Genomic DNA, 12,050 nt, shown 5'->3' on the forward strand with positions numbered 1-12,050 from the left:
TTCAACTTACAACCATTGGTGTCAGCTCCCCCCCCCTCTGCAGGGGAAACTCGGATCGATTGGTGACGTTGGAATAACGCGAGACAACCAGCAGAGTCTGCACGGGAGGAAAGAAAACACACAAGTGACACCTCTGGAAATAAGAAGTTAGCTCTACACCACCACCACCTCCACCACCTCATCCTCCCTGCAGTTAACCCTGAAAGTGTGAGCTGATGTTCGGCGGGTGGAGCTGCTGAACCCTCGGTGATGCTCCTGCTGCTGCTGCTGCTGCTGCTGCTTCTTCCCTCTCCTCCACCTCCTCCTCCACCTCCTCCACCACCACCAACATGCCACCTCTCCTCTCTCCTCCTGCACAGGCCATTAGGAAGCGGGGCAAAAGATAAATTGCTCTCTGTCAATACATTACACCTCTCCTAATGGGTGCACACGAGCTCCAAAAACATTTTCCAAACTCTTGACATGCGGTGGCATCGTCTTAAATACCGCAGTGGAAGCGAGTCAGTAATTGTATGAGAATTTATTCAGATTTAGTTTCTCTCAAAGTGATACATGTGTGTTTTTCCTGCTTTAAGCTGATGAGAAGAAGTATTAAAGTTGAATTATTGATGGTTAAACTGCTGTAATTGATTCAGTCTTTGTGTTGTTTAAATGTCTTTTTAGGAGCTCTCTGACCTCCGTTTTGTAGCAGCTGAATGGAGAGGGGCCCCTTCCTAAAAAAAAAAAGAGAGAGAGGGGTTACAGGGCCCACCTGACCACAGTCAAACACAGCCACGGCAGCACGTGCTGTCCAAACACAAAACCAAACAAAGTAAACACGTGAAAACGATGTATTCGTTTGGATGTGTGTGTGTGTGTGTGTGTGTGATCAAAACAACAACTTCAGCATTTTACCTCACCCTCTCCATCCTCCATCCCTCCCTCATCCTGCTTAATTTTTGCAGCGGGGAGATCAAATTGTGGGGAGCAGGAGGGCAAGAGAGAGAGAGAGAGAGAGGAGAGAGAGAGAGGAGAGGGGGAGAGAGAAAAAAACTGAGGGAGGGGGGTGATGATGGTGATGGTGAAGAGGGGGGTCTTATAGAGGGGGGGAGAAGAAGAAGAAGAAGAAAAAAAAGAATGTAGCTTTAAGGGAAATGTGCAGCCGGGTGTGAAATTACAGCCTATAGTGCTACATATTGTACCAGAAGCTCACTCCAAAAACAGTAACAAAAAGAGAAATCATCCCCTAACCTGACCAGGAGGCAGTGCGCGAGATGTGGCCGTCTGCCCCTAAGAGATGCCCCCCAGCCCCACCTACCACCACCACCACCACCACCAACCCTACTCCACCCAACACACACACAAAATAAGTGGCAAAAATTAAAACATGAAATTATGCATTTTATTTATTATTATCATCACTGTTATTATTAATATTATTATTCTTATTATTATTATTTTGGTAGTAGTAATTAGTGTGTATGGATATTATACGTGAATTATTAATGACTGATTTTCCATCAATTTGAGATTTTAATTTATTGATTTTTATGAATTTATAGTATTTTTATGTTATGAAATATTGTTTTTTTTATTATGTATTTTATGTTCTTTTAATTCTGTTGCTTTAATGTTTGTTTTGTTTCCCTGTAAAAGACAAACTTGTGAAAAACGTGCTCCACAAATTCCATGTATTATTATTTAAATATATATAATATTTATATCTTTATATCTAAAGAACTTATGTGTGAAATAAAGGAACTTTTTTTGGATTATTTGAATAAATTATAATCTCCCATAAACTCTACTTTTAAAAGTAGAATATTAATATGATATAAAATGATGCACCTTGACTTTCATGTGACTCCATCATGCATTGTTTAGTTTAATTTCATGTCATGTGACTTAACTCTGCAGGTGCAGGCCCACTCTTATCACACCTCACATGGATCTACAGTTATAGATAATTGTTCCAGAAGAGTATTTGTACCCATCAGTTTGACCACAGACGCTCAAGTACACCCCAAGTTGTACTTTTTTTTTTTTTTTGACTTCTTTGACAGCACCTTTAAATTTGAGAAACTATACAGCGCCATCTACAGAGGCCAAGCGGCACAGCTGCGCGCAGATCAGTTTCACCTCCAACTAACCAACCAGCCAACCAACCACCACCACCACCACCACCACCACCAACACCTCTGCTGCTCCCAGGTTGGACCAGTGCAATCATCACACCATCAGCTGAATGTAAACACGTCAATGCATTTACGCACATTACGCACCAGTTTTGATATCCTATACTATCAAACTGGAGCATTAAAAATAAATAATGTTAGGCCTACTTGAGTTCCAGAGCGGATATAAACACAGATGAGCAAAAAAAACCAAACAAACAAAACAATTTAAAAAAATAAAAAAGATCAAATTCAAAGACAGATGGAGCTAAATCCGGAGACCTGTGCACACAGAGATATCCTGCATATTCCCAGAGACAGGCTGGATTAAAAGAAGAGCAGAAATAAACTCAAATAAAAAAAAATCTCTCTTTCATTGATTCAAAACTTCCAGTAAGCGAGCATATAATTCACAGCTGTTATAATGTCTAATAAACTCCGAATCCATTCCTTATTTATCTCCCTCCCCTTCCTGCCCGTGTGTCAGACCCAGAGACCACCTCATTTGGACCCTTTTTTTTTTTTTTTGCGTTGGCGAATCACAAAGTGTTGGCATCTATTGCCTTTGTCTGACAAGTCATCCATATAAGCAAAAGGGGGGGGGGGGGGGCGGGGGGTCTGCAGAGGGGTGGTGTGGTGTGGATGGGGGTGGTGGTAAGGGGGGTAAAGAGAGAGAGAGTGAGAGAGAGAGAGAGAGAGAGAGGAGGGGAGGGTTGCAGCTTTTAGAACCACAGACACACAGAGAGAGGCTTCATTCCCAGCCCCAAAGATCCAGCCTAACGCATCAAGCGCAGGGAGCAAGAGAAGAGAAACCCCCCGATGTGTGCGTGTTTGTGTGCGCGTGTTTCTTCTCCGTGCCGTGTTTTTTTTTTTTTTTTTCTTTCCCTGACGCGTGAATCAAGGCCACCAGGATTTGAGGAGATAACCGGGCCCTGCACACGCTCGCTGGATCTCACCGTTTCATTCCTTTAAAAAAAAGAAAAAGCGGTGCGTTCTCGCTTGGCACGCTGTGAGAGATATTTTTATTTTTGTTGCACCTCTCTTGGTTCACTCCAAAAAAAATTTAAAGCGATATAAACTAAAAAAAAAAAAAAACAGCAGGTCGTATTCCTGAAACAAATCGGTCATGCTGCGCACCTGCCAGACCTCCGCTGCTCCCGGACCGGACTGTTGAAGAGAGAGAGAAAAAAACAGAAAGGGCAACTTTTTTGGGGGGGAGGAAGAAGTTGCCATCAGATCGGTTGTTGTGTAGCGGGTGGTGGAGGGGGCAAACTAAGTCCCTCCATCGAATAGAAGCACCTTTTTTTCTTCTTCTACATCATCCTTGATAGGAAGGCGAAACGGCGACTTCAGTTGATTATCTCTCTTTCCTTTGCTATCCAATGGATATTCACTGCAAAGCAGACCCCTTCACAGCGATGCACCGTAAGTAGCACAACCTGAGTTGCTCTGCACACTGCAGCTTTCCACATGCATGCGGATAAAATAAAATAAAATAAAAAACATTTATCATTTATGCATATAATAAAATGACCGTAGCAGAGAGCATGGTGCTAACAGCACGTTGGCGCATGAAAACAAACCACACATGTTAACACGAGGCTCATAGTGGATTAAATGCACACCTGTGCGCAAATTGAAGCCATCCAGCCGGTTGAAAATTCTCGGGAATATGATTGATAAATGAAAATAAAAGCAGTGATGTGCAGGAATTAAACTTGTCACAGTAAACAAAGAACATGCGTTGGCAGGTACTCTGTAATTTACACGTGTATCACCCTCCAGCTTCCCGCGCACTTTGTGTGTTTAGGCCCTAATAAGTCAGGCAGACATTAGTTACACATGTATTATTCAAATGATTCAAATAACAGCGAGGTCTCTAAAGTCCAACTTAAGTCCACACACAAGCGTGCTTTACTTGTAATGTGGCGAATGTGTGTGAATAATTGACGAGCTCTTCGTTTACCAAATAATATGTAATATGAGTAATCAAAGCTCGTTCAATTATTTAAAATTACCGTGCAGGGAAAATGAAGGAGCTTGCAACTTAATAGCCAACACGAGCCATGCATGGAGCTGCTGCAGTGAAAATATGAGGTCTGTGTTTTGGCTGCTGGAGTCTTAAATAAATTCATATTTGTAATTATTATATGACACATATGGGTCACTGTAGGCTGGATTTAATGTAGTAATTGTACATGCTGCACAATGGCTGTGGCATGGAAAATAAAATATGTATGTGCTGCATAATTAGGTGTCTTTAACTTGATGTCACCTCGTTTTATTTTGAAAAACACCATTATAGAGACATAATTGTAATTTAAAAGGTTCAACTTAAAGATAAATTAAACACAAAGGCATATAATAAAATAAATAAAACAACAAGCGTGGACACAAAGGCATATAATAAAATAAATAAAACAACAAGCGTGGATAAAATGCACCAATATAAATTAGACAAATTGTCAATTTTTGTTCATTACAAAATAAAATATATATATAAACATGCACGTTTATTATAGGACACTTTGTTTGCTGTGTGGTGATAATCCCAACTCTTTGCTCTCTATTAAAAAAATCTATTTTATCTAATATTAACTGGAATAATACCTGACAAAATATTATTATTTGTTCATTATGATACGTTCAAAACACAGCAAAGTAAGGCGGCACAGTGATGGCACTAAACAACTTTATAATTACATAAAAATTAATAAAATGAGGCTTTTTAAAAAAAGAAAAAACACAGAGAAATGTTAATTTCCATGCATCCTTTATAATATTATAAATATATGTAAATCCAGCTGCTGCATAGAAATAAATAAGGAGAGCTCATCTTCACTTATGTGACATTATATCAGATATTTTCCGTCCATTTTCGCCTCCACTATAATAATAAAAACTCGCCTCTCCTTTACGACTTTATGTAATGTTACGGTTGTGTCTGTGCTGCTGTTGTATCCCACGTAGGGCACGGAGGTGTGAACCAGCTCGGCGGGGTGTTTGTGAACGGCAGACCCCTCCCGGACGTGGTGAGGCAGCGGATAGTGGAGCTGGCCCACCAGGGCGTCCGGCCCTGCGACATATCCAGACAGCTCCGGGTCAGCCACGGCTGCGTCAGCAAGATCCTGGGCAGGTGGGTGAAGAGTCTCCGGCCAAGCCCCGCAGCCAGGTAGACTCTGCTGGGGTGGAAGGAGGTGGTGGTGGTGGTGGAGTTATGAATTTATAAATAGGTTTAATTATATTTTAATCAACTTAAATACAGATTAACGCTATTTTTTTTTTTGTAGATTTATAGAGTCCAAGTGTGGTGTTTTTCCATTTTTTGTGTGGATGTTGGTGTCTAATCTTACAGAATGCTTGTTTGCCGTCTATCCATGTGTACTAATGTATTTTTCTTGCATTTTAATGAGTTTTTAACAAAAGTTGTGCTTGTTCTGAGACGCCGATTTGACTCCTAAAACCCTGTAGTGTGATGTTTTGCTGCAGAAAAGTTTGCTCTCAGAAACAATACCTCTCCAAATGCGCGCAATGGCTCTGTCATTGCGCACAAAATTGTATTAAACGCCTTATCATATATCGGCTGAATCATTAATACTGCAAACTATCATCTCAACGGAGAATATATTATTATTTTTTATTTATTATGCAGATACTACGAGACTGGCAGCATCAAACCCGGGGTGATTGGTGGGTCTAAACCTAAAGTGGCCACGCCAAAGGTCGTGGAAAAAATCGCAGATTACAAGAGACAAAATCCAACCATGTTTGCGTGGGAGATCAGAGACAGACTGCTGGCAGAGGGCGTGTGCGACAACGACACTGTTCCCAGCGTCTCATCTATTAACAGGTAGGAAACAATCATTTAAATATGAGCTTCAAATGTAGCATATTTTATTTTATTTTATTTTTTTTAGTTTGCTTCAGGACGTAAACACTTTAATGAAGAGCGCAAAATTGAAAATCATTTCTCACAGTATATATCTGTGCTAAAGCGCACCACCCACAACAGAATATTGTTTGGCCAACTTTGTGCTGGCCGGCTAAAGGCTGAGGCTGCCTGCGGTCTCAGAGGTGCAATTCAATCTTTCAGACCAAACTCCCTCAACAATCAGCAGTACATCCAGGACTGAGTGAATCTGTCGAGATGAAAACCGATCAATATTCGGTGACCAGATCCCGTGGCGCTATAAAGCAGGCCAATTTTCTTTAGCACATCTAATGTGCTGGAGCTGGAAGCTGGAAGCTGGAAGCTGCTGAGGCTGGAAGCTGCTTGCACAGATACAGAGAGACTGACACTGACACTCTTCTGCAAGATTTTATTTTTAAAGAATATAATTTAAAAATAAAAAATATAAATGAACAAAAAGATGCCTTATGCTTTTCAATAAGGCTCCTGATTTAAAAGATATCTTGCTGTGATTAATATTGATGCAACATTATGATGATGCATAAAAGTTTAGTATCAATTGTGCCTTGATTGTGGCATTAAAGCTCTTATGTAAAACACTCACATGACAAACGAGTGTGTGAAATATATTTATTCAACAGCTCAGGTGTGAATATTTCTGCTGCACATCTCCGGTTTTCTTTAAAGAAATGCGTAAACAGCGCTGTAGTTATAGAAAAAGAAAGGCAGCTACAGGAGGACCCAGGACACCCCCCCCACACCACCTACCCCAACCCAACTCACCCCTCCTCACCCACCAACCCACCCTCCACCCCTCCACCAGAGATCCCTGGTGATGAACTTTGGTTAAGAGGCACTGTTCCATAGAGCCAGCATCAGCATTACATTTTAATGAGCTGATGGGAGAGCATGGACAGCTCCACACAAGACATCTTTTAAATAGAGAAAAAAGGCTGAAGAAAATTCATTTCATGCTTCGTGGCTGCTTAAAAAGCCCCATTTAAGGAGGCTCAGACACATGTATGTGATAAATTCAAAACGTACATTAATATCATTAAAAGAGCCCTATAAAGTTTTTTTCAATTCCAATTAAAGCTTTCTATTTTGGACCGGGGGCGGGGAGCTTTATGTGTCTTTGTTTATGTGGGAAATTAAATTGTGAATACAAAGAACTGTAATTCTATCAGCTAAATACAGTATGAGAGCTACTTTGAATTTCTATTATGGCTTAATGCTGAATTATTTTTTTAATTTTTGGAGCAGAAGAAATGTGAGATTTCAGTGTGTTGCTCTGCACACGTAACACATAATGGAGCACACACACACACACACACACACACACACACACACACACACAGACAAATGAGACGCATTTGTTTTGATTTAGCTGCAGGTTAATATTTCAGTGTGTGTTTTGAATTTCTAAAGGAGCAGTCTGCAAAAATCAATGGAAACATTCACAGTGCTTCAATCACTGTAGCAGATTATTTGATGCTACTTCAAGAAACTCTGGGGAAAAAAGTGACTTTGTCTCCAAATAAACGATAAGAGAAGTTCAAACGGGGCTTTCCCCCTCGGTTAAGACAATTGAGGGGAAAAAAAACAAAAAACGGACTGGAGCCAAAGTCTTTTCCAGCTGGATGATTCTGACTGGGGCCAGTCGTAGGTTTCTGTGGCAGACAGTCTGACCTCAGGACTGTTGACAAAAGAGGATGCTCTATTTAAACACCTTTCCCCTGCATGCATTATTAAATGCTACAGAGATAGTGTTGTACTACGAGTCAGAGCCACCGCAACCAACAAGTAACGCCAGCCTGCTGGTAGACATAAAAAAAAAAGGGGGGTGCTCAATGGCGCTAGATATTATTGATTCAGAAGGAAAGCAATTTTAATATTTCTTCAGGGGATTTTCAGCAACAGCCAGGTCATTAATTCATTCTTCCAAATTGCTTATTCAATATCAAGAACATGGATACCAAATAAAGTCTTCGGATTTATATAGCACACACAAGTCAAGGGGTCGAATAACTGTTATGGGGAGAAGTGAAAAAAATTAAAACATCAATATGCACTCTCTGGAAAGGCTTGTTGTTAGGTAGCTTTGCCTCCAAGGGGAGTTTTCTTTCTTTCTTTTTTTCTTTTTTTTTTTTTAATGTGTGTGACAGTGTTGGATTTATTTCTCTGAAGCCTTCTGGCACCTACAGTAACATCAATATCCAAATCATTTGATGCATTTCTGGATAACATGGGGATAAATATAAGAGGAGCATTTTTAACATTGTAATCTGGGCAGTTTTTTCTGAAAGTATTTTAAACTCTGCTGAAATAAACCATGCAAATAAAAAAGAACAAACACCAGCCCCTAAAAGGATATGTGGTCCTCAGCCGACCTCTTTTCCTTATGCTCTAAAATAGCTCTGGTGGCATTCATGATGAATAGTTTTAAAGTTTACAAATTATTGTGACAGCTCCCTTTCTCCCCAAGTGCCATTCAGATTAAAGGAATCTAATGCTGGCGTAAGCTTGTGCAAGGCAATAAGGAACTATTGCTTTCCTGTCACATATAATTTATAGCTTTCTATTTGCATCTGTTTGCCCGTGTGACTAATCCCCAACTTTTTCTCCCCAAGCCCCGATCAATACAACCTCATCCGCATTGGCACATTGGGGGCCGCTGGTTCTACAGAGATGTTTGATCTGGGAAGCAAAGGGCTACTATAGGGCTGCGATCGGCCCCAGTGAACCCCCCCCCCCCCCCCCCCCCCCCCCCCCCCCCCCCCCCCCCCCCTCTCCACAGTGAAAGGGGGGAGAGAGCTGATTAGTGTCGGCCAGGTAGAGTCAGTGAAGCTGATCATTGAGGTGAATTGATGTGATTTCATGCTTTGTTTGCAAGATCACTCAGACCAAAAGTGCAATGAAGACTTTTCTCCACACACCTCACCTTTAAGGTAGAACCACTGACCAGATCCACGTCTTGCGTATGAGTCGCGTTTGATATCTTAATCACAGGGTATCTCCATAGTAGCTGCTGTGGCCGAGCATTAGTGCTAGTTTCCAATAAGGGAAGAAGTCGTTCATCGAGAAGCAGCAGCTAACATCTGCTTTTTTCTTTTGTCCCCCAGGATCATCCGAACAAAAGTCCAGCAGCCTTTCCATCCATCTCCCGACGGGACGTCTCTTTCGACACCAGGCCACACTATAGGTAACACGGCGGTTCACGACACCAGCTTGAATCACAGCACACACATGTGCATGCATGTTGCTTATTTCTTTTTCTGTCTATTTCCCCAGTACCAAGCACAGCCTCTCCGCCCGTAACCAGCGCTTCCAATGACCCTGCAGGATCCTACTCCATCAATGGGATTCTGGGTATTCCACGATCCAATGGTGAAAAGAGGAAAAGAGATGAAGGTAAGAGAATTTTTTTTTTTATGTCTTGAGGGGGGGAAACCCCCCAAACATAAGCTCAGCTCAGGATTAGCAGAAAATGTCTAAAATCCTACAAAATAAAAGCTAAAAAAAAAATGGAATAGAAATCTTTGCAGGTTTATGCTATAAAACCCACTTTGCTGAAGTTGCAATTACAGCATTAAAACCTTCTTCAGTTCCAGTAGATGACCCTTATAAAACACCTAAGTCTGAACTCTGTTACACCGCTGTGTCAATCTGCCAAGGAGTCTTTTGATTTGAAGACACGACCTCCGCTGTTGTCTCCTGCAATTAATCTTTATGGAAGTGATTAAAGGGCTTTAGATAATTACATGTCAAGATGATGTAGCCAACCACCCGGGTCAGTCAAGAAAGCCGCTATAGCTCTGTGGAGGGCTCTTCTTTTCTTTTTTTTTTTTTCTTCCCCCTTTAACAAAAGTGGCTCCACTTCTGCTGCTGAAGTAGTAGGTTAGTGGATATAAAGGGGGCCTGAGGCGATATAGATTATTGGTTCTGTAAGCAATAGGCTTCCTTAATGTCACTACATAAGCAGCTGATGAGAATAGCTAAACAGATGCACTCATGTTAAAAAAAAGCATGCATGTGTACGGAGGGATGATGCGGCTGCTGAAAAAGGGGCAGTTATCTCAAACAGGGTGGGGAATGAGTGCCTTATTTCTGCAGTGCTCTGGAATGAGAGCTAATCAGAGCACGGCAGTAGTTTACATAGCGTCTTCTTTGTTCTGGCGTTTGTTGAGAAGCACAGGGGTTTGCGGGATATTGAGTGGAATTGATGTTTTATGTGCGTGCAGGGAGGGAGGGATGACTAATGACCTGTCAGAGGTAGATTTCCTGGCAAAGATATAAAAACCAGCATGACGTGGACATGGCAAATGACATAATCAAGTCTTTCCCTGTAAGAGATGCAATCGCGGAGGCATAATGCAAACGTCTGGTGTTTTCAAGGGTTCATTTTCAGTCGTTCGAGGACCTCTCATATTAGCCAGGGTGTAATGTCTAGTCACTGAATGATAGAATGCACACATTTCTATGCAGATTGCTACTGAAGGGCAAAGAGGTATTAAAGGGCATGGAGAGGAATAAGGTGTGTGTGTGTGTGTGAGTGTGAGAGAGAGAGAGAAGGGGGGGAGAGGTGGCCTGTTTTGTGGAGGTCTTCCAGGTGACAGCGCCATGTTTCTATGGCTATTCAGTCTCAAATGATTCCCCTGATGTGCTGCCATTTCTGTGATTTAGGTGCTCGGCCAGCATTACGATGAAAGAGAAGAAAGGTCTGTGTGTGTGTGTGCGCGCGCGTGCTCGTGTGTGTGCGTGCGTCAGTCGTTGGACTTGTGCTGAGGGTTGACGGAGGGAGCCGTGGTTCTTATATACTCTCTCAACGTACAGCTGGTACCTACCTGGAACCACAGGGTCAGGGATACTTTATCTTTCCAAAACATAAACCCCAGGCCTTGGCCACACACACACACACGGTTGCAAAAGCAATGTCTCGCCTGGAGCCACAGTTTGTAAGAATAGTATATTACATACGATGCTACCCTGTAGACACTATTGTCCTGTTGCCGTCTTCTTTTTAAAGTGCACCTCACCCCCCAAAAACCAAAACAGAAAAACAGAATTTCAACATTTTAGGTTGGCTAAAAAAAGGACCATAGCTTCCATTTAGGACACTTACGATATATCTTCAGTATTTTATGGGATGTGGAGGTTTTTGCAACCATTATAGTGAAAATAGTGAGCAGTTTTATCTTGAAATTTAGGCCGCAGCTCCTGTACGTCATAACCTGGAGGTGTATATGGCCCTATATTACCACGTGTGATTGTTCTCAAGGTGTATTGTTGACATATTTGCCATAATTACCATCAAGGTCTTCTGTTTTCACTTTCATTCATGCATCGTTTTTCTTAAAAGTACTCGTTTTTAAAGAAATATGTGTGGAAATGGCCTACTGGTTATTCTTTAAGCTCATTATGTGGCTCTGAAATCAAACAAATAGAAGTAAGAAGCAGGTTTGAGCTGCCAGCGCAGTGTTTCATGGTCATTTTTTAGCTGAGGTCTGTTTCAGTGTCGTCTTGCTCGCTATTCAGGCGTATTTTGCTTCCCTCAGTAGGCGGTAGTCTATAGCCAGTTAATGCTTGGATTAAATTTCCTCACAGCACAGTAGCTTGCCTGAGCCCTGTTTAACTTGGTAAGCCTCATGATGATTATGGCACAAGCAGTCATTATCAAGGGTTGAAAACATGCACAAAAATGAGCTAAGGAAAGGAGGGGAAGGGTTAGGGAGGTTGAGGCGGCGTGCAACACAAGCCCCGCTGAAATGGATTGGCTGTGCGGTCCAGAGTATTTGTTTTAGGTAGTCGCTGTGGCGCTCTGCCAAGCCAGGCAGACAGCTCCTAAGTTTCCAAGTCAGCAGTGCCCTTAAAAAAAGGTCCCCCCCATTACAGGAGGGATGTAGAGATAATGTAGTGTGACACACGTTATGTACACTGGGTCTCGGCAAGAGGAGCTTCAGGGACACAGGTGTCATAAGAGCCATTAA

At 41.9% G+C, this 12,050-nt stretch overlaps 1 protein-coding gene across 7 annotated transcripts in view; it reads left to right on the forward strand.

The window, feature by feature from the left end:
- Window positions 1-2,844: 2,844 nt before the first annotated feature.
- The window catches only part of pax2b (paired box 2b), a 30,480-nt gene continuing 21,274 nt past the window's right edge, over window positions 2,845-12,050 (forward strand). For 2 of the 7 annotated variants that reach the window (XM_027289098.1, XM_027289101.1), the window contains exons 1-5: window positions 2,845-3,578; window positions 5,112-5,325; window positions 5,806-6,003; window positions 9,186-9,265; window positions 9,355-9,474. In XM_027289098.1, the coding sequence (XP_027144899.1) occupies window positions 3,536-3,578; window positions 5,112-5,325; window positions 5,806-6,003; window positions 9,186-9,265; window positions 9,355-9,474 (655 nt within the window). In that variant the 5' untranslated portion in view covers window positions 2,845-3,535. The remainder of the gene's footprint in view (window positions 3,579-5,111; window positions 5,326-5,805; window positions 6,004-9,185; window positions 9,266-9,354; window positions 9,475-12,050) is intronic. The other 5 variants (XM_027289100.1, XM_019253573.2, XM_027289102.1 and 2 more) reach the window with 3 other exon arrangements.

Source organism: Larimichthys crocea, chromosome XVI (assembly GCF_000972845.2).
Source record: "Larimichthys crocea isolate SSNF chromosome XVI, L_crocea_2.0, whole genome shotgun sequence".
Classification (NCBI taxonomy): Eukaryota; Metazoa; Chordata; class Actinopteri; family Sciaenidae; genus Larimichthys; species Larimichthys crocea.